The sequence below is a fragment of the Castanea sativa genome, chromosome 2 (genome assembly GCF_040712315.1).
Source record: "Castanea sativa cultivar Marrone di Chiusa Pesio chromosome 2, ASM4071231v1".
NCBI lineage: Eukaryota > Viridiplantae > Streptophyta > Magnoliopsida > Fagales > Fagaceae > Castanea > Castanea sativa.
Genome location: NC_134014.1, coordinates 22,177,076 through 22,197,703, shown reverse-complemented (window position 1 = coordinate 22,197,703; position 20,628 = coordinate 22,177,076). Strand labels below are relative to the sequence as shown.

General features: G+C 39.1%; 2 protein-coding genes across 2 annotated transcripts; both read left to right on the top strand.

Annotated features, from left to right (window-relative positions):
• The first annotated feature begins 464 nt into the window (after positions 1-464).
• On the top strand, positions 465-1,064 carry LOC142625069 (uncharacterized). Its single transcript, XM_075798778.1, has one exon. The coding sequence runs from the start codon at positions 465-467 to the stop codon at positions 1,062-1,064; it is 600 nt and encodes a 199-aa protein (XP_075654893.1).
• Positions 1,065-17,025: 15,961 nt separating this feature from the next.
• Positions 17,026-19,831, top strand: LOC142624105 (transcription factor MYB46-like). Its single transcript, XM_075797610.1, has 2 exons — positions 17,026-17,467; positions 18,924-19,831. The coding sequence occupies exons 1-2, from the start codon at positions 17,181-17,183 to the stop codon at positions 19,594-19,596; spliced, it is 960 nt and encodes a 319-aa protein (XP_075653725.1). The 5' UTR covers positions 17,026-17,180; the 3' UTR covers positions 19,597-19,831.
• Positions 19,832-20,628: the final 797 nt, after the last annotated feature.

The window sequence follows — 20,628 nt, the reverse complement described above, 5'->3', positions numbered from 1 at the left end:
AGAATGCAGGGGTAACATACTATTGAATGATGACCAAGATGTTTCGTGATCAGATTGGTGAGACAGTGGAGATCTACATTAACGATATGGTCGTCAAGAGCCAGAAAAAAGAAGAGCATGTCCCTAATTTGGTAGAAGTGTTTGGGATTTTGAGGCAACATAAGTTGCGGCTTAACGCGGATAAATGTGCTTTCGGCATAGGGTCAGGCAAGTTTCTGGGCTACATGATAACTACTCTAGGAATAGAAGTCAACCCCGTTCAGATTAGGGCCATACAACAACTCAAACCCCCCATTAACTTGAAGGAAGTGCAGAGGCTCACAGGGATGGTCGCCGCCCTTAGTAGGTTTGTTTCAAGGTCAACAAATAAGTGTAGACCTTTCTTTCAACTTTTGAAGAAGTGGAAGAGTTTTCAATGGATAGAGGAGTGCGACTTGACGTTCTAAGAGTTGAAGGCGTATTTGATGAGCCTTCTTGTCCTGTCTCGGCCCTACCTTAAGGAGGATCTTTACATGTACCTTGCGTTATCTGACCATGCCATAAGTTCAGTTTTGTTAAGACAGAATGATGGAGTGCAAAGGCCAGTGTATTACCTGGTAGATTCCAAGACCAGGTATTTGTTGCTAGAGAAAGCGGTGTTAGCACTTGTACATACTGCGAGGAAGCGGCCGCATTACTTCCAGCCTCATATAGTATGGGTACTTACCGAACACCCACTCCAGTCTTTGTTGAGGAGGTTGGACTTCACTAGGTGGATAGCCAAGTGGGGAACTAGGCTCGAGATGTTCAACATACACTACAAACCAAGGAATGCTATAAAAGGGCAAGCACTAGCGGACTTCATTATGAATTTCACACCCAAATCAAAGGTCTCGATTGGAGTATTCCAAGTCATGACTAGAAAGTGGCGCATATACGTGGATGGAGCCTCAAACACAAGGGGATCGGGGATCAGAATAGTAATGGTATCACCCGAAGGGGTTCGGTTGGAAAGGTCGTTGAGACTGGGTTTTTGTGCCTCCAATAACAAGGTTGAAAGTGAAGCCCTTATCTCTGGTCTTTGAGCAGCCCATCAATTAGGGGCAGAAGAGGTGGAGATGTTCTCAAATTCAAATTTGGTGGTGAGCCAAGTGGAGGGAAGCTTCGAAGCAAGGGATGCCTGCATGTAGCAATACTTGAAATCATTTAGAGCCTTACAAGCAACTTTCTAGAAAGTAAGCATGGCCAGGATACCGAGGAGTCAGAAGAGCCATGTCGACTCGTTGGCAACCTTAGCCTCATCGTCAGACAAGAACATACCCTGAATGATCTCTGTAGAGTTGCTGGAACAGCCAAGCATAGAGCAGTCCGTAGTAGCTATGTCGGTAGCTGAGATGAACCTGAGTTGGATGGATTATTACACTCCCTTTTTGTTAGATGGGCCTTTGCTTGATGACCCTACAAAGTCGAAGAAGATTAGGAGGATCTCCTCTTAGTTCTAGCTGTCTCAAGATGGTAAGTTGTATTAACACTAATTTGAGGGCCCCTATCTGTGTTGCATCCATCCAGACAAAGTCGCTAAGCTGTTGGCTGAGTTGCATAAGGGTGTATGCAGAGGACATTAAGAGGGGAGATCCCTCGCACACCAAGCCATGATGCAGGGCTTTTGGTGGCTGAGCATGCAAAGAGACGCAACTGAGTACGTTAAAAAATGTGATTGGTGCCAAAAGCACGAACTGATCATTCACCAGCCAAGAAGGAATCTGAACTCAGTCATCAGTCATTGGCCCTTTGCACAATGGGGTTTGGACATAATCGGGTCATTCCCTCGGGCCACCGGGAATAGAAGTTTTGTAGTGGTTGCCATTGATTATACATAAAATGGGTGGAAACAGAGGCTCTGGAAAATATCCGAGATGTGGATGTGAAAAAGTTTGTTTGGAAAAATATTGTAATAAGGTTTGGGGTGCCTCACACCTTTGTCTTCGATAACGGGTTGCAATTTGAAAGCAAAGCCTTCCGTGAGTATTGTGTCAGCTTTGGGATAGTTAACATATTTTCATCCTCAGCATATCCTCAAAGCAACGGAGAGGCAAAGGCAATGAGCAAATCCATCGTGAACGGTCTCAAAAAAAGGTTGGAAGGAGCAAAAGGAAACTAAGTCGAGGAGTTACCAAGTGTTCTCTTGGCGTATAGGACCACATCGAGGAGATCAATGGGCGAAGCCCCCTTTTCCATGACTTACGGGCAGAAGTTGGTGTACCGATTGAGGTAAACTTGTTGAGCATGAGGGTTGACGGCTACAATTAAGAGGGTAATGATGCCCGAATGATCAGAATACTAGATACATTAGAGGAAAGGCGAGACGCGATAGCTGTTCGGCTGGCAGATTACCAAAAAAAGCTAGCTAAGGGGTATAATCGAGAAGTAAAGTCCAGGAAGTTCGTGCCGGGCAACTTAGTCTTGCGGAAAGCCGTGGGGAACATGAAGGATTGGAGCGCGAGAAAGCTTGCTCCGAACTGGGAAGGGCCGTACTGGGTGACAATTGTAGCTAGGATGGGGGCTTATTATCTGGAAGACATGGAAGAGCGACCCCTACCCCGACAGTAGAACGTGTGTAATCTCAAGAAGTACTACCCCTAAGTGATAGTGAAGAAAGTAACTGTTGTAAAATGTACTTGAACTTTGTAAATAAGCGTAGAATGATCAGTTCAGAGTCTCTATCGTTATACAAAATGCTTGTCATGATTTAATGATTTTATTTTTACTCTAAGGATAGAAACATGGTCTCGGCCTGACCCCGGTCATCGACCATGTGGAAACCTTAATCATTTCACTCTAACAACATAAACATGGTCTTGAACTAACCCCAGTCACTGACTGTGTGGAAACCTTAATCGACTTACTCTAAGGACTGGAACATGGTCTTGGTTTTTTTTTTTGGCATGGAAGCGCCATCTAGTGTCAGGTTATTAAATCATACAAACAAAAAGGAAGAGAGAGAGCCTTGATAAAAAAATTTCTTAATAATGAAAATTCAATCACAGCAAGAAGAATACGGCAAGTCTTGCGAAGAAATAAATGAAATAAAAAGCACTAACATACAAAGCAATCAATAAAATTCCAGTGTACTACAAAAGGGGGACCAAATTTAGTCTGATACAAAGCGCTCAAAACACCGAGTGAGAAAAGAAGAAGGAAGAAGTAAATAGAGAACAAAAATAAAGAGGTAAACTAATTGGACGAGGTCTGGGGGTCTGTAGTCATGGTCTTGGGAGCAGTGGCAGCGTTCGAGATAGTAGAGCTTGGGTCTGTAGGTTGGGCACTTTGGGCATCGGTTGGGATGGTACCACCTAGGATCTCCTCATCCAATACTACAACATGGGAATCAACCTGTTCGGATAACTCCCTCATACTCAAGCTCTCATTTCCTTCATCATCAGTTTCTTCCTTCTGATCATCTGCTTGAGTGTCCACAGGGGGGGGGGTTCCTATAAGGGGACCTGGCTAGCATCCCTGAAGGGGGAGTTCTCCGGTAGACCGAGAGCGTTCACTATGGCCATCCAGCCCTTCATAAACTCGAATTTTTGGGACTGGAAGATAACAGGCCCAGCTGAGTTCTCGTCTTCTTTAAAGCCCATGTTGTAGAAGACTTGCTCGGAGTTCTTCATTGTATCTTTGAGGTCAGCAAGCTCCTTGTCCCGGGCTAATACTACGCTAGATGCCTCTGCCAGTTTAACCCCAGTCTCATCCAACTTCACCTGTAGTTGCAAGGCAGTCTTCTCAGCAACTTCTTGATTGTTCTTAGCCATAGTTACTTGGCGCTATAGTGAGCTTAGCTCCAAGGTTTTCTCACTCAAGTTGGCTTCTTCCACCTACTTCCAAGCCTTCTCCTTGTCAGCCTCCTCCACCATCCCTTTGTATCGACCCTCCACCACGTGGGTCAGTTGAGCAACTTGAGGCATTAAGATTTATAAGGATAGTCAGTATAAACCGTGTTGATGCCCACTTTGGCAAGGAGGCCCAATAACAGGAAGAAGCCCAACAATATGGGAGAAAGAGAGTTAGTAAATTGATAAATAAAAAAAACCATTAAGCCTGAATGACAGGAATAATGGACCATATGCCTAAAAAAATAGTAAAAGGGCCTCAAAGAAAGCAAGCGGGCCCAAAGGAGCCCAGAGAAAGAAGTAGTAAACTCATAGGCACTATGAGAAATAGAAAGTAAGCAAGAATGGGCCAAAGAGGCCCAAAGTAAAGAATCAAGTAAGTAAGGAGTTGGTGGAAAAACCCATAAACCTCAAAGGTATATGATATGGTAATTTGGGCTGAGAAAGTCCAAAAGACTTAGCAAAAGCTCATGGGAATGAAGAATTGGAATAGGCCGAGGATGCCCAAGGAAATGGAACGGGCCGAGGATGCCTAAAAGAATGAAATGGGCCAAGGAAGCCCGAAAGCAATGAAACAGGCCAAGGGAGCCCAAAACAGCATGATGATCAACCTAATGATGATGCTGTACTACTGGAATTGAGCAAAAGGAAAGCATACAGCAAGCCCAAAAGGGGCCCAACAAGTACGAGTCAAATAATAGCATGATAGGAATAACAGAATGGCACGGCAGAAGTGCTAGCTGACTTGCAAAAAGAGTGAAGGATGGATTAGAAAAGGAAAAGCCTACAATCAAGCAAGGCCCAGCCCAGGTAAAGAAGTAAGAAATAAAGAATGAAAGTTCAGAAACTCATTCACGCCATAAGAGGTCAAGAATGAGCAGCAGAATGTGCAGACGAGCCATCAGGTCATGGAAAATGCTTGAACAACAAACAAGCCATAGACACACATGAAAGTGGAGCACACACAAGGCTCAGGCACCATTAACTTGTACCCAGCCAATACAGGAGTGGTGGGCCATGGATCAGAAGTAAAAGATGGTATGGTTTGGCTGTGAGGAGAAGAGATAAGCCTATTCTGGGGTTCCAGCTCAAACTCTTTTGGGGGAAATGTCCTACTGGGATGACATACCACCCAAAAGATGGAAAAATGAGTTGGAATCACTAGGTACATGCCATAAAGGATAGTGAGAGAGAATGCCCACCCTTATCCGGATGGGAATACCACGGTGAGCAAACAAAAACAATAAGACTCTTTGTCTAGAATGGGCTATGTCACGGCTAGCACAGGTAAGTGGTGATGGTTGGGCAGCCGACAGACCAGTGAGTGGTCTGGGAAGGACACCCACACCAAGACAAAAATGGTTAAGGGGTAAAATAGTAAAAATCCAGTCACAGAAGGTAGTATAAAAGGGGTCTCAGTTGTGCATAGTGGAACAACAACATAACCACAGAGTAGGAGAGAACGGAGAGAAAAGAAAGTAAGAAAGGGAGTGAAAGAATAGAAAACTTAGAAAGAAAAAGAAAATAATTAGAGAGAAAAACAGAGAGCAAAACAAGAGTGTGATAGTGGGCATGCACCAATAGGCTATTCTCTTCTCTCTCTCTAAAAGCCTACCCTATAGTAAGGATTAAGAGGTTTGAGGATAAACCATTTAGGCCCATTCTCTCAAAGTGGGTAATTTTTATGGCAGGATCCTCTTGTGAGATTGCTCACATTGAAGAGTGATTCCCTTCCTAAATTTAACTATGTAGGGAAATCAAGCATGGCAGACTAACCATTCTCCCATTTATTTTATTGATTAAGCATTAGTGTGCTCTCTTTTCTTTATTGTTATCATCTTATTTATGTTGCATTTATATTACTGCATTGCCTCTTCCTTTATTAAGCTCATAACTTAGTATTTTCTGTTTTCTAGATGACAGTGAACATATTCCTTTTGTTCGTTGCTATACTAAACCTGCCTGTCATAACTTTTTTGTAACAGTTTCATCTACTATGGGCATGTGACCAAGGTTTCAGCAAAGGGGGTTTAGTTTGTGCACAAGCTGGCTTGGGGTGTGTTGCAATTAAGCCGGTCCTAACTCTCCTACCCAGAACCATTAGGCCATAGCGTGGCAGGAGGCAGCCCAACCTGTAGTTGTGAAAAAGGCCCACCACAAACCGAAAGCTAACACTTAGAAAAATTGAAACATAACTAGACAAAGAAGAAATTAAGTGCAAGGAGAAAACTCAGAGAGTAAGGACACTTATTGCTATAGTGTGCCACTTTAGCTTAGAGATGAGATCGTCATCCCGGCAACCAGTGTAGTGGTCCATATCATTAGGAAGCAGTAAAGCCTTCATGAGGCTGTCGGAGACCTCTCCGCCGAGACCATTCCACCAGGTATGAACGAATGAATCGGTCGGGAGGACCTTGTCTCCCAGCTGAAAGGTACACTCCTACTTGGCATCTGAAGATGTGGAGGCCACGTGAGAGCCAATCACAGTTGGCTGCCGATCGGGGCTCGCCCCTCAGGGTGCCTTCTCAGTAGGGGTAATCGGCGTAGTGATCACAGTGGTAATCGGAGTTTGGTCTATGGGAGGGGTGCTGGATTCAGTACGACAGCTCTTAGCCTCCCTCTTCCTCTTTCTTTTTTGTTTATGTTGCACTGCGGTAGTAGAAGCGGCCTGCTGAGAGGTAGCCGGGGGTACCGATTGTCCACTGACCGGCTGTGCTGTTGGGAACCAGTGCTCAAAGACCATGTTGCATCGTTGAACCATTGGGATAAGGGGATTCTACGGGCTCAATTCGTCCACCACTGGGTTGTCTATGGGGATATGCATGGCCCTACCTTAGAACATAGTATCACCCGAACCATCCCGAACTGGTTCAAGTGATCCTGCTCGGACAATCTTGGGCCCTTGGTGTTTGGCCTCCCCACTCATAAGTCCGGGTAGCAGGAACCTTGGTAGACACATGTCTAAGTATGGCAGAAGTGGGCCCCAAACCGTGAGAGCACCGGATGAGTCTCAATAACTTGTATAGGAAGGGGTGCACCTGAGGATCAAATGGGAGGCCCCCAGTTGTCCGTCGTAGTGAACAAAAATTTTGGATCGGAGGTCGAAGTTCAACTCCACGACATGTACAACGTTGAGGTCGGGATGGAACCTCTTGAAATCTGTGAACAAAAGTGGAGAAAGGTTAGTTATATAAATAATAAAAAAAAAAACCAAAATAGACTGCAACAGTAACAGTGGAGGCTGTAAGCAAATCTATGCATCATGGAATTACCAACCTATCTAACAAGGAGAAGTTGGGCAGGTCAGCTCTCCATTGAGCCAGTTCCTGCTCACCCTAACAAACTCCCTTACGGAGTTCTTGTTAGAATTAAGAATGTATGAGACCAGCCTAACCGTGGTGTTTTGGGTTTGGAGGTAGTAATCGTGTTTTAGACTCCCTCGAATGGTGTAAAGGAAGTTAATATCACGGTGGGTTAAGTTAAGGTTATATAGTCGATTCAAGCGCTTGACACAACTCACTACCTAGTAAAAGTTGGGTAGACACTGGTCGAGGAAGAGCTCATGAAAACCTAAAGTCCTAAGCAAGAGAAGATCCACAGGAAACCTAACCCCACCCTCTAATATAAAGATCAAAGGAAAAAAGAAAATGTGGGGAAGCCTTTGACCCTTGTTCAGGGGCTTTTTTCGGTTGCTCAGCCACGTGTGGTTCTTTGGAGGGGTGACCTTGCTAGGCCCAGGTTCTTTTTGGGGAGTTGCATCCCGGAACTCAACATTGGGTCACGTGGTCCAACGGCTACTGGTGTACCTTTTATGCTTACCAAACCATTAAAGCCAAAGTCTAAGAATCACGATAATGGTTGAATAAATATGTAACATGTGCTTGATATAATAGGTTTGATTAGTAGTTGTAACAACGGTTGAGATAAAGTAGTATTTATTTAGAGGTAAAGCAATCATGTACTCAATAATGTAAATTTAAAGATAAGGAAGCAAAGTCACTTATCTTCGTATAGTTTATAGCCCAGCCGTGTAGCAACAGTGAGCTAATAGGATTCCAGTAGACTGCCAGCGATAGAGGCTAGTTAAGCTTGCCCCTCCTTTGTATGATTTGTAGCCTAGCCGTGTAGCATCAGTGAGCTGATAGGATTATAGCAGAATGCCAATGGTAGAGGCTAGTTAAGCTTGACCCTCTTATCATGCAATTTAAATGAGTTTAAGCCTTGGTTAATGGTTGTAATGGTGGTTGGAATAAAGTAAAATATATTTAAATGTGAAGTATTCATGTGTTCGATAATATAAATTTAAAGATAAGGAAGCAAAATCACTTATCTTTGTATGGTTTGTAGCCCAGCTGTACAACTTCCGTGAGCTGATAATATCCCAGCAGAGTGGCTCAGCGGTAGAGAGGCAGTTTGCCATGACAACTTCAAGATTGAGGGGGAAACATGGGTGCAACTGGAGGGAGAGAGAGTATGCCCAGCTGTGTGTAGGGGCTGGTTAAGCTTTCTCCTCTTATCATGCATTTAAATGAGTTTTCCCCTTGACAATGCTCTTTTAGTTGTTGTGAAGTTATGAATAGTGTTGTCTTCCATGAGAAGGACTTTTGTATGGAGTATTTATACCTTCTAAGAGAAGGGCATTATGTAAGATGGATTTGTGCCTTCCATGAGAAGGACTTTGATAAAAGATCTTGGTGCCTTCTAGGAGAAGGGCTTTAGCATTAAAAGTTTATGCCTTCCATGAGAAGGGCTTTAGCATTAAAAGTTTATGCCTTCCATAAGAAGGGCTTTTATAAGGGAGATAGAGAAGAGTATTGATATGTGTTTATGAGCAGCAAAACAGTAGAACTTTAGAGTGAGAGAGTACGAGAGTGGAGTTTAGAAGAGTGTAGTGTGTTATATGTAATGTTGTAGTAAATATGTATGAGATTGTGTAAGAGAAGTGAAGAAAGAGATGTTTTGTGGAATGTATTTTTTGTAATATGTATGATATATGAAAGTATGAAAGATATGGCAGTTGAAGATAGTAAAAATATGAGATTACAACCGTTGGAGAAGTTGTAGAGATTGGTTTCCAAGAGGAAAGATTTTGTAGGAGAAAAGTATGAAGATATGTATAAGTATTTGGAGATGGGAGCAGTAAGATAGGTCTATTTTCAGAGTATGAAGAGTGAGAGAATCAGTATAAGAGAGGTAATAGGGCTGTAGTGTGTTTAGCAAAGCTGTTGAGATTTGTTGCTGGAATTTGCTGCTGGAGGGTGGGTGAGGGCTTATGAAGGCATTTGTGAGCTAACTGCTTAAGAGTTTAGTTCTTGATTTTGAAACTAAAAACTCAGAACTTCATTTAGAGCTTAGGGAGAGAGAATAGAAAGGTTTGCGAAAGAGTTCTCCTCCCTTTTTATGTCCACCCTTAAGGTGTTGATGAGGGGTCCCATTTAATGCTGAGTTTGAGGGGGTATTTTAGCAAATAATATTAGTCAAAATCTGTCCCAAATAGCAATGAATCTTCAGAAAATCCATCTTAAGATTTGGGCAAAAATGGTAAATTTAGCTTCAAGATGTTCTTGCTTTTTCGGGTAAGAGCTGCTAGGAAAAAAGTAACAGAAAAGGAATGTATTTCAGCAAGAGAAAAGATAGTAACAAAGTTGGTTTTGGTTTTGGTTTTAGCCAAATGTGGAAAAAAAAAAGTAATGCCCAGGCTGCTGTACAGCTGTCACATCTGTCCTGAAAAAGCTATCCCCAGCTGTCAGGTAAAGCTGTCCCAACTATCAGGAGCAGTTGTCACTTTGGGCAAAAGCAAAAGAGGTCAGCATGGTGATTGAAGAGTCTTGGAGAGGTCATTCAGCATTTACTTTATGGTTTTAGCTGAAAATGGTAAGATCACTTTCAAGGGTATCTTGCTATTTTAGGCATAGCAGCTGGCAGCTGGGATTTCAGCATCAAATGGGTGCTGATGTCACTCCCAGCCAGGTGTCAAGTGCTGAATACACTGTTGGGGGTCTGCTAGAAATGTTTCCCCTTTTAGGTGTTTGTGTTTTTGGTGTAAGGTTCCATTACAACACATTTCTAGCAAGTAATAGAAGCATTGGTTGAAAGGTAATGAAGGTTTAGAGATTTAGTTGAGGTCTCATTGTGTTGTAACTTAATCTTGGTGAGCAAGAAGAGTTTTTAATGCTCTGATCTGGCAGTTGACAGAGAAATATATGGTCTGATTGTGGCAGACAGCAGCTGGGCATGAGAGATATAATGAATATTTTGTACATAGTTGGAGATAAAAGATAGCCAATCAGATTAGGCCATGTGTTTGAGTTGGATTTTAGCTAAGAGCAGTAATGAGATTATGTAGAATAATATAATGAAATTTTCCAAATTTGTATAGCAACAGCTGGGGATTGAATGAGCAGTTATATTCCCAGCAGCTAGATGGCTGGAAATATTGAGTATGTGTCATGTGATGAATATTAAGCTTTAGGAAAAGAGCAATAGGGAATTTTATCATTTTAAGTGCTATGCGATAAGAGATGCTTACCATATGTTACCCACCACACATGGACTCGTCAGAGTTTAGGGAGTTGAAGAAGACACGCCAAGCAACATGTTTCTTTTATCAACTTAAAACCGCTAGAGCTTTACTAAACATACCTCTTGGCCCTCCAAACCACGACTCCCAAAGTTCCCCCAAAGAGACTTATGAGCTTGGATCATAAGCCGAAGATGAGATGATGTACCTCGGGTTTTATTGTGACGTTGTGTAAATATGAGCTCTTGTTGAAGAAGCCGCTTGCCATGAGTGTAAGAAAGGTGATATGGGCCGTGAGTTTTGATTCATTGTGTGAGCCCAATCCATATGTTGATGTGGCATGGGTTGCCAATGAAATAATGCCATGTGGGCCGAAAAAAGAGTCCTCAACAACCCTCAATATCACCCTCATGACAGTATGATATGTTCACATCACGAGGGATGTTAAACTTGGTCCTAAATAACACTACATTAGCATCTGACTTTAAAAGATGAGAGAAACCCATGTTTGACTACTAAGATAACTATGGAAGATTGAAAATGAGAAAGAAGTAGGAAGGAAGACTTACAAAGTAGCTTCTTGGTGAGAGGGAGAGACACAGGAGAGTTCTAAGGGCTCGAGAAGGGAGAGCGAGGGAAGTTACGAATTTGAAAAAGATGTAAAGAAAACTATGAGAGATGCAAAGGCAGTATATATAGAGAGTGAGGCCATTTAATGTAAACTGAAAAGCATTTGAACAATGTGTACCGCTGTCACAACGCATGTGCTCCTTGGTAATCGAAGCATCCATTGATCAGGGCCGTTGGATATGTGAAATAAATGCCACGTGTATGAGGGATGAAAGCTGTCGTATCTGAAGTAATTGCGGTGTGACATTTTTCCTTCCCGAGGTGCAACCATCGTTTCCTCTGAAGTCTCCATCGAGCTTGGAGTCCCCGACCCTAATGTCACGAAGCGAGAGTAGGGTTGGGGGGGCTATTGTGGGCGATTGGGCCTAGAAGGCCCAGACAAGCCCACTTAAATGGAACCCAAAGTAGGGTCGGGGGCCTATCGGGGCATCTTGCTGTGATACACGTGGAGGGAGTTGACCCCGAGCCCTACAATCGCAGCCTCAACCCTAAGGTTAGGATAACTAGTAAACAGACACCATGCCGAGGGAGTTTCAGGTGGTCAGCCCAAACATTGTCGGGTGAAAAGGAACACAAGCACATGACGTAGACATGGTAGGGTCGAAGACCGAGGGCAGGTTGTGCATGTAGGGAAGTCCATTGCCGAATACTCATTGGTGACTGGAACAAGTTCCAAGGGAATCCTCTAAAGTTGTGAGGGTCCCTTGGGATTCTGAGGGGTGTGGGAATAAGTGAGAAGTGGGAAAGTAATGATAAAGACCCCACTAGCAAGAGGCTATAAAAGGGGAAGGGGGACAAAGATCAGGGGGTTGAAAAAAGAAAGGGGAAAGGAAAGTACAGAAGGGGAAACACTGGGATTGTAGGGTAACTTGGTGAGGGTTGGGAATTAAGGCTCAGCGAAGCAAGTCTAGGCGAAGCTCAAAGCCCAACTGGTAGGATTGCAAAGTAGCCTACTTACAAATTAATTGGGGGCCTAAACACCATCATCCTAGCTAGATTTGGTGCCCACAAGAATATATCAACAAAGTTGTTTATCCTGTTTATGTTATTTTGACGAGAAAAGATAAAGACAAAGGAAAATATATTGATGATTTGTTTTATATTTTATCTTAATTGCTTAATTGATAAGGAAAAATTGTTAAAATTATCAATTTATAAAAGAAATACAATTTCCTTTAAGTTTGAGAATCTAAATACTGACCTGTTTTAAAGGGAATCCACATTCCTACTAAGAGGGGTTTAAAGGGAGAATCCAGATTTCTCTAGCATCTGATTTCCTAGCATAATTTGCAACCAAACATTGAAATCTTTAAACATTTCTAAGAATCCTAAAACATTATCTCATACCAAACGCCACATCAGTGTGTATACACACACTATGGCCTAACAGTTGTCACTGTATCCTTGCAGTTCTCAATCTAACTTATCCTATAGTACTATTAGCATGTGAAAGTGAAAATTAAGGTGAACTAGATGCATTTCTTTTCATCTTTCACAAATAATCTAGCTACTTGAATTCTATGTTTAGTAGACATATTAAAGGTTATGTAACCTTGCGCTAATAATCGATATACATGTGTTGCTCATCTGAAGAGACACTTGCATCTGAGTCACCTTGCATCTAACAAGAACAATTTTGGTGTGACGTGAGGGGCCACAATTGTCAGCATCTTTACCAATCATTTAGCCCACTAATGGTTAATTTGGTCCCATATTGCACATGGGTTTGTGATACTTTGAACTGTGGAACTATGCTTCGTGCTCATGGAGCTTCTGTCTCAAAGAACTAATTAGTTTCAGTACTGATGGTATGTCTGAGTAGTCTAGTACCAAGAGTAAGTTTTTAATGCAGACGTACTAACAGGTAGTTTCTTAGTGAGCGTTGTCAGTCAATATTGGCATATACTTTTTTATTGGAGAAGTTGCTATCAATATTTGGTTTTTAAAGAGTGTCAGATTATAAAGCTTCAGTGACAATAGATTAGCTGTCATCACTGACTTTAAGCATCGGAGGATCAGTAGTTCACACTGCACTTGTGTCCGTATCACCCATTTTGTATGTGTTGATTCATCAGTCATAATTCTATCTTGGAGTATTATATTTGGATGTTGCATAAATGGTGTTGAAACTTCAGTCAATTATCTTGTTTGTGATTTGTGAGGGCAATAAATGAAAGCTGAATGTGCTTGGTCTCAAGTTTTTGCATGCAGAAGATTAAGGAGAGGTGTCTTCAATCTTCTGACCTTCGTAGATCTTAAAGTTTTTGCATTGTGAAGATGTTTGTTTGGTGAGCTATAAGATAGTGATTCTTGGTTCCCCACAGTGCAACATGTATTTTCTATTTTGTGGACTTCATCTAGTCAACAATTTTTGTATGTGTTTTCTAACATAAGGAATATTTAGCGAATGCCATAAATTCTGTGCGAGTGTTCAGATTTAGGCTTCCGGGTTAAGCGATTCGATTAGACTCTTGAAAAACTTAAACATTGAGTTCAGCTTTTGTTAGATAACAATTTTTTTTTTTTTAATTTAAGCTTTTGCTTTCTAATATTTTACTGACCTCAAAGTCAATTGAAATGCTTTGAGCTGCAATTTGCTTCTGTACAACTAGCATTTCGTGACCATTTTAATGCCAGGTAGAACATTCATATGTCAATTCCCTTTGCTATCTTATGGTCCATGTGTATTCAGTTTTCACTGATTAAAAGTTAAAACACTAATGTGCGACTTTAGAAGGAGTTCCTTTTTCAACTTCTTTCCAAGCGATTCAAATTTGGACACTGGAACTTAGCTAGTTTTAGAAATTTTCCTTACCTTGACCTGTCTGTCAACGTTAATTTACTAATGCCAAATCCTTCCCAATCTGTCAAATGTTCATTTTTTTTTTTTTCATTGATCACACTTTATGTGTGCTATCATGCATGTTGGTCCTGACTACAGATAATTCCATGGTATTTGAGGTACCTCTATCTTTATTCATCTATCCATCTATTTACAGCAAAAGCAAATATATCAAATAGTTTTGAATGTAATAATCTTCAAAACATTGTCAAGTCCAAAAAATATCCTACATTTTTAATCTAAGTAGAGGCAATACATAGAATACAATCAAAACTGAAAATTTTGATAATGTAAAAAGAAATTTTGGTTATGATTAAGCTGCTTAATTTGGGGGTAAGATACAAGTTTTCTGCGTATTCCTGTTTGGAGAGGCAAGCCAATTATACATGAAATGAAAGATAGGATTGGAAGAGAGAGAGAGAGAGTTTTCTTGGGGACTCATAAATGCTTAGGCCCTACAAAAGAGAAGCTGAACCAATCAATAGGTCGCTTTCTTTTCATGCTACTTCTTTCGTAACTGTTGTTGATGCTGCAAAAACATATTTATCTGCCGCTTCTTACGCTCTTATGTTCTTTTCACATTGAAAAGGTGATACTCTCTACCTCAAAATAAAAATTTATTGGGGGAAATAATTTCATATTCATAGCTAAAATCCCTGCCTTTTCAACAATGTTTCTATTGCGGCTGCTTTTAATTGAGTGATGTATTCTAATGGAATCTTTCTAGTACGTATGCCCCTCCCCTGCATTAGAAGATAGACTGGCTTGATGATATAATTGCTTATTCCTTGACTAGGTCTGAAATGGAAGGTCATTCTTTTTATTAAGTCCATTCTTATCAACCTAAAGCCATGTTTGCCTATCACCAAGGCAATCAATATGTAAAGGAACAAGATCAAAGCTTCTTAATTTGTCTCGAGAATTGTAAAGAGAAAGCATGGAAAAAATGGAAGATTTTGAATGCTTATAATGTTTCCCTGTACTTGTTACTCTCCATTAGTATTTTTATTATTTATCAACTTCATATGTATTTTTGGGGTTCTGATTCTTTTGTGAATAAAAAGGCATTTGGAGGCAAGTTTAAGCAAGTTTGGTCTAGTCTACTTTGATAATATATGATGATGATGTATTTTTAAGTCTGCTCAAGTATTCTGTTTAATTGCCGACATTGTTCACTCATTGTATCTTTGTTTTCTTTAGCATAGCTTGCTTTCACTGTGATTAATCATGAGACTACTATGAAGTCGGCACAATGACGTGCAACTAACGACATAATTGTGAACACTGATATTTTTTTCTCCATTTAATCCCAAACAAATCTTACATTGCCACATACAATGATTCAATAAGTACGAGATTTTATTATTGACTCTCTTTGGTCCTCCCTCTTTTACCCACTTGAGATGAGTTGTTTACATTTTTTGGTCCCAATGGGGACTCTTACAGTTTATCATATCAATTACTCGTTTACTTTTACACTGCCCTCAAACTTCTAGACTTCCTTTCAACTTTTTTTTTTTTTTTTTGGCATCAATAGAGTAGCTGCTAAAGAAATTGCAGTGAGACAGAAACATAGGAAGAATATAATGTAGAGTATATATATATATATATGTAATGTGTCATGGCAATATATATTTCTGTTTGGTGTGGCCATTAATCTTCACTTGTTTTAGGGTCTATTTCTCTGGAAAAGATTTTATGTGATTTGTTAGTTGTGTATGTTTCTCAGTTTAGAAGATTCCCATGTAATGACAACCAATTATGGACCCCCGGGTGTGGTGGCTCTTGTTTGTTCTTTTGCCAGTAATTTTGAGAAGTTTTTATACTCTCATATTACCACTTGAACCTGCTACAAGGTCTGTTTGGCACATGGAAAGCAATTCACAGTCGTGGATTAGGTATTTTTACATTCTAGAAGATTAATTATGTCCCCACTGTTTTTGGATGAGAAAGAGAGAGAGAGAGAGCATGTCGATGGGAAAAAAATGAAAAATGCACAGAGATTTTTGCATAGTTATAAGTCACCTAGGTATAAAGTTTTTGTGTAGTCAACTGAAGAACATGATGATGGTGTGCAACTTTCACTGAAAAATCTATGTTTGCAAATAACAAGGTGTCTGAGAAAGTTCCAAATCTCTTCTTTTGCCACCTCTCAAGTGAAAAATTTTTATAGGCATTTTTTCCTATATTATGGAGAGCGACGACTAAAAATACTTTTCCTCAATTTCTCTATGTAACTTTAAAGGGAGCATCTTAGCCAAACAATGAGTAGAACAATACATATTTTTTTACTATTATTGACATAGTATATTGTGATTGATCATAAATAAAAGTAGTACGTAAGTGATGGATTTAGATTAAAGTTGAATTTTTTCAATTATATTTGAGAAATTTTTATGAGCACCATATAGTATCATTTAAGGATGAATAATTGTGAATTTCAATTAATTAAAAATTAGTATAAATGCTGAAATGATAAATGGAATTTAAAAAGCTAGTTCCACTAGGTCCATAACCTATAAAACTGGTCAAAAATATAATATAAAGAAAAAAAAATTGACGTAATTTCTTCAGTTAACACGAGATTATAATTTGCCAATTTAGCAGAGATGTAAGAAATGTGGTAAAAAAAAAAAAAGTTGTGTTACTAATATTTAATCTTGACTAATTAAATTCTAAACCGTTTGATTTGGACCGACTGAGCATGCCCCACGTGCATCATCATCATCACTTAATTTTTACTATTTTATTTTTTACCTTCAGATACACGTGTGGAGGAGAGAAAGCCAGAGAGAGAGAGAGAGAGATTATGTGAAGTGGAAGCAAATACATTGGCTTGGTTATAAAACAAACTTTGATATATTTTTCTTCATGCTCTTTATGATTTATATTTGATGATTACCTTGTGAGTGAAGAGATCGATATATGTAATAGAAAAAGACAAAGGTTATGGAGTCATGGAGTCAAAGACAAGACGACCTCTCTCTCTCTCTCTCTCTCTCTCTCTCTCTCTCACACACACACACAGGTCCCCCTCCAAACCGTTTTCTACTCAGACCCATCAACCAACCCTTCTCTCTCTTTCTCTCTCTATTCCCTATATTCTAAGCAAACCCCACAACCATCAATATAATCATGATCATTTTTCCCACTTCATGAAGCCTCCTCTCTCTCTCTCTCTCTCTCTCAAGCTAGCTCTTTATCTATAAAGTGTTCACCAATCTACATCAACTCATTTGGGAGAGAAATCAAAATACTCATATACCAATAAGCTAGCTAGCAAATATTGGATCCAAAGCTAGCTAGTCTCTCAAAAATAATGAGGAAGCCTGAGCTCTCATCAGTTGGGAAAAACAACCATGTTAACAACAATAAGCTTAGAAAGGGTTTGTGGTCACCAGAAGAGGATGACAAGCTCATGAACTATATGATGAACAATGGACAAGGCTGCTGGAGTGATGTAGCAAGAAATGCTGGCTTGCAGAGGTGTGGAAAGAGCTGTCGCCTTCGTTGGATTAATTACTTGAGGCCTGACCTTAAGCGCGGCGCCTTCTCGCCTCAAGAAGAAGCTCATATCATCCATTTGCACTCCCTTCTTGGCAACAGGTTCATCCATTCATCTCTGTCATCATCATTTGCATCATACTTAAGTGTTTTCTGTACTGTCATAATGTATTTTGATGTCTTTATTTAGAACTTCTGAGATATATATATATATATATATCTGTGTGTGTGCGCACTAACTGGTTTTTTTAGTAACTGTAATTGGGGTTTTTGTATGGAAATAAATGGTTTAGTGTTTCCTTGAGTTTGTTAATGCCTTCCTTTGATGTACCCAACTTTATTTCGGTTTAATTTTTCTTGTGTTTGATAAAATATTTTCCTTTAGGAAAAAAAAAAAAAAGATATATTTTTTTTTTCTATACTTTGTTTATTTAAGATTTAAATCAATTTTATAAGCATTTTCTTTTATGTGAATGACGTAAAAAGAAGAGGATAGAAATTCATAATGTGATTATGGCATTATGAACTTTTGCTAACGGTTTTTTCTTTTAGTAATTTAGATTTTTTTATTTTATATACAATTTTTATAACTTCACCTTTTCAGGTACAATTATATTGTAATAAAATTTTAACAAATAAATTTCAACGAAAAGGTGAATCTAAAGGAGCATAAGATTTTCGTTGAAAGTTAAAAATTGTATCTTAAAAAAATAAAATATTTGTACATAAGTAAATAAGTTTTTATAAAAAATAAAAAAAAAAGTAAATAAAATTTTAAAAAGGATACGTGGTATAAATATAGTAATTATGTTTTCTAATTTACTTATTGTGGAAACTCCTGGAACCCAAAAAGTAAATAATAATAATAAATCTCTCTCTCTATATATATATATAGGAAAGAAAAGCACAAAGTGTGTGCAAATAGTCAAACAAGCACATAATCAGCCCATGTTTTACGTATCTCATCCAAATCTCCTGACCAATATAATATGTTAGTCTTAGCCGTCAAATATGACCTGTAATTTTACCTGCTTCTGATGAACCTTAAAATTTATACATATAATATAGATTTACACACACATAATAAACAATTATGTGTTTGTATTTATTCATCTGTGTAGTATATATCTGGACTTATGTACACGAGGGTTAGTTATATTATATATTTGAAACACTCTTTTTGGAGGATTAGAGCTGAAAGGGACATTGGTCTTCTGATGTGGACAATTGCTCTTTGAGTTGAAGACACTCCATACCCTATTTTTGTTTAATGAATTAAGCTTTCATGGGAAAAAAAAAAAACACGTAAAAAGCATAAAATATTACATAATTTAGAGTCTAACATATAATTTTGGTTTTCAAATACTTCTTTTGAAAGACAAAGTTGACCCAAAAGAAAACTGGTAACGTGGTGTCGATATCTGCACTTTAAGTTAAAGACACTCCTTACCTTTTTTTGAGTTTTAGTTTTAGCATGCAAATCATGCATTCAGAAAATAAATAATACATAATACACTTTAGTTGAAACTGACACTTTTGTTATGTTTCTCATTTCAAGGTGGTCTCAAATTGCAGCACGCTTGCCTGGACGAACTGACAATGAAATCAAGAATTTTTGGAATTCAACAATAAAGAAAAGGCTTAAGAACTTTTCATCTACACCCTCACCAAATACAAGCGATTCATCATCACCTAAAGATGTCATGGGAGGGCTGATTTCCATGCAAGAACAAGGCATCATGCCCTTGTACTTGGATTCATCATCGTCAACAACAAATTCCATGCAGGCTATGACCTTAAACCACATGATTGATCCATTGCCTATGATCCATCATGGCCTAAACATGTCCAATAATGCAAGTGGATACTTCAATGCAGCACCACAATACATGACTCAAATTGGTGTCAATGGAGATAGTTTTTATGGTGGAAATGGAGTCTTTGGGGGTGCTGATATGGGCTTAGAAAATGAACTATTTGTTCCTCCTTTAGAGAGTATTAGCATTGAAGAAAATGATAAAACTGAAAATATGTATAATAAGAGGACAATGAATAATAACACCTCAAATAACCTGAGCAACATCAGCAACTGCAGTAACAACAATAATAGAGCAGAAAACTTAGCTCGAGTTGGAAATTATTGGGAAGGAGAAGAGCTTAGAATGGGGGAATGGGACTTCGAGGAGTTGATGGACGTTCCCTCTTTTCCTTTACTTGATTTTTCAAATTGAGTAATTGATCTGTGACCTTATAATATTTTCCTTTTTTTTTTTTTCTCTTTCAATATACTTTTCTCAGAATTTTTTTTTCCATAGAGCTACCAATATCCTAGTCATAATAGGCATCATAAAAAGTAAAAATTCATTGTTTATAACAAACTACCCTCTGGCTTTTGGTTAGCCTCAAGACTGAGTTTCTTGTGCTTTACTGTATGGGAAGAGACTGAAATAAAGGTCACATTTGAAGGTGGTATATATTGGTGACATCATGATATTCTTGAATGTACATTTACCTTATTGTGCAGCTAGAGAGAGAGCAAGTTGGTCAATTGTTTGAGCATCCGGATAGGTATAGTTATCTTCATGCATGTTAAAGTAGAGAGGGACATCTAGTTTTAGTTGGTATATGTAAGTTCTTTTTTCTTTCTCCCTTTTTGGGCCAAGGTTGGTAAATATAAGTTGTAGTATAATATGAGATGTACAAAATGATGTAAGGATGAAAGTTAATGTTGTTAGTGGGACTAAAAGTAGATTGTACTACATATATGTATTGATGAATTTATGAAAATTCCCTCTCTCTCTCTCTCTCTCTCTCTCTCTCTCTCTCTCTCTCTCTCTCTCTCATGTACTTTTTGTTGAAAGTTTATTTATTGAAATGGGTTCTATATAATTGTAGTTAGAAAATTTTGAGATTTTATTAAAAAGGAAAAAACTGTTATCAAATAGACACACAAGGACATGCACACAACTTCGGCTATACTCCAATCTGAATGGATCACTTTTCTTCTAAGTGGATCATTTTTCTTCTGATGGGGTTTAATCACTTAGTTGGGATGTCCACTTGGAATTCAAGTCCACAATAAAGAGTACATAGTCAGCTTGCTCTCATTGTAAAACTTATTCCCCATTATTTTATTGATTAGTTAGCCCAATTGGGTGGGTTTTGGGACTAATTATAACTCTTTCGTCTTTCATTGCTATGCCCGAAGAAAGCAAAATATATAGGGTTACCTGTCATTATTTATATGAAGATAATCAGTGCAA

Excerpts from the sequence above, each read along its gene's own strand:
- LOC142624105 (XM_075797610.1), top strand. The coding sequence starts at position 17,181 with ATGAGGAAGCCTGAGCTCTCATCAGTTGGGAAAAACAACCATGTTAAC. Across the intron at positions 17,468-18,923 it reads CACTCCCTTCTTGGCAACAG|GTGGTCTCAAATTGCAGCAC; the intron begins GTTCATCCATTC and ends TCTCATTTCAAG.
- LOC142625069 (XM_075798778.1), top strand. The coding sequence starts at position 465 with ATGAGCCTTCTTGTCCTGTCTCGGCCCTACCTTAAGGAGGATCTTTAC.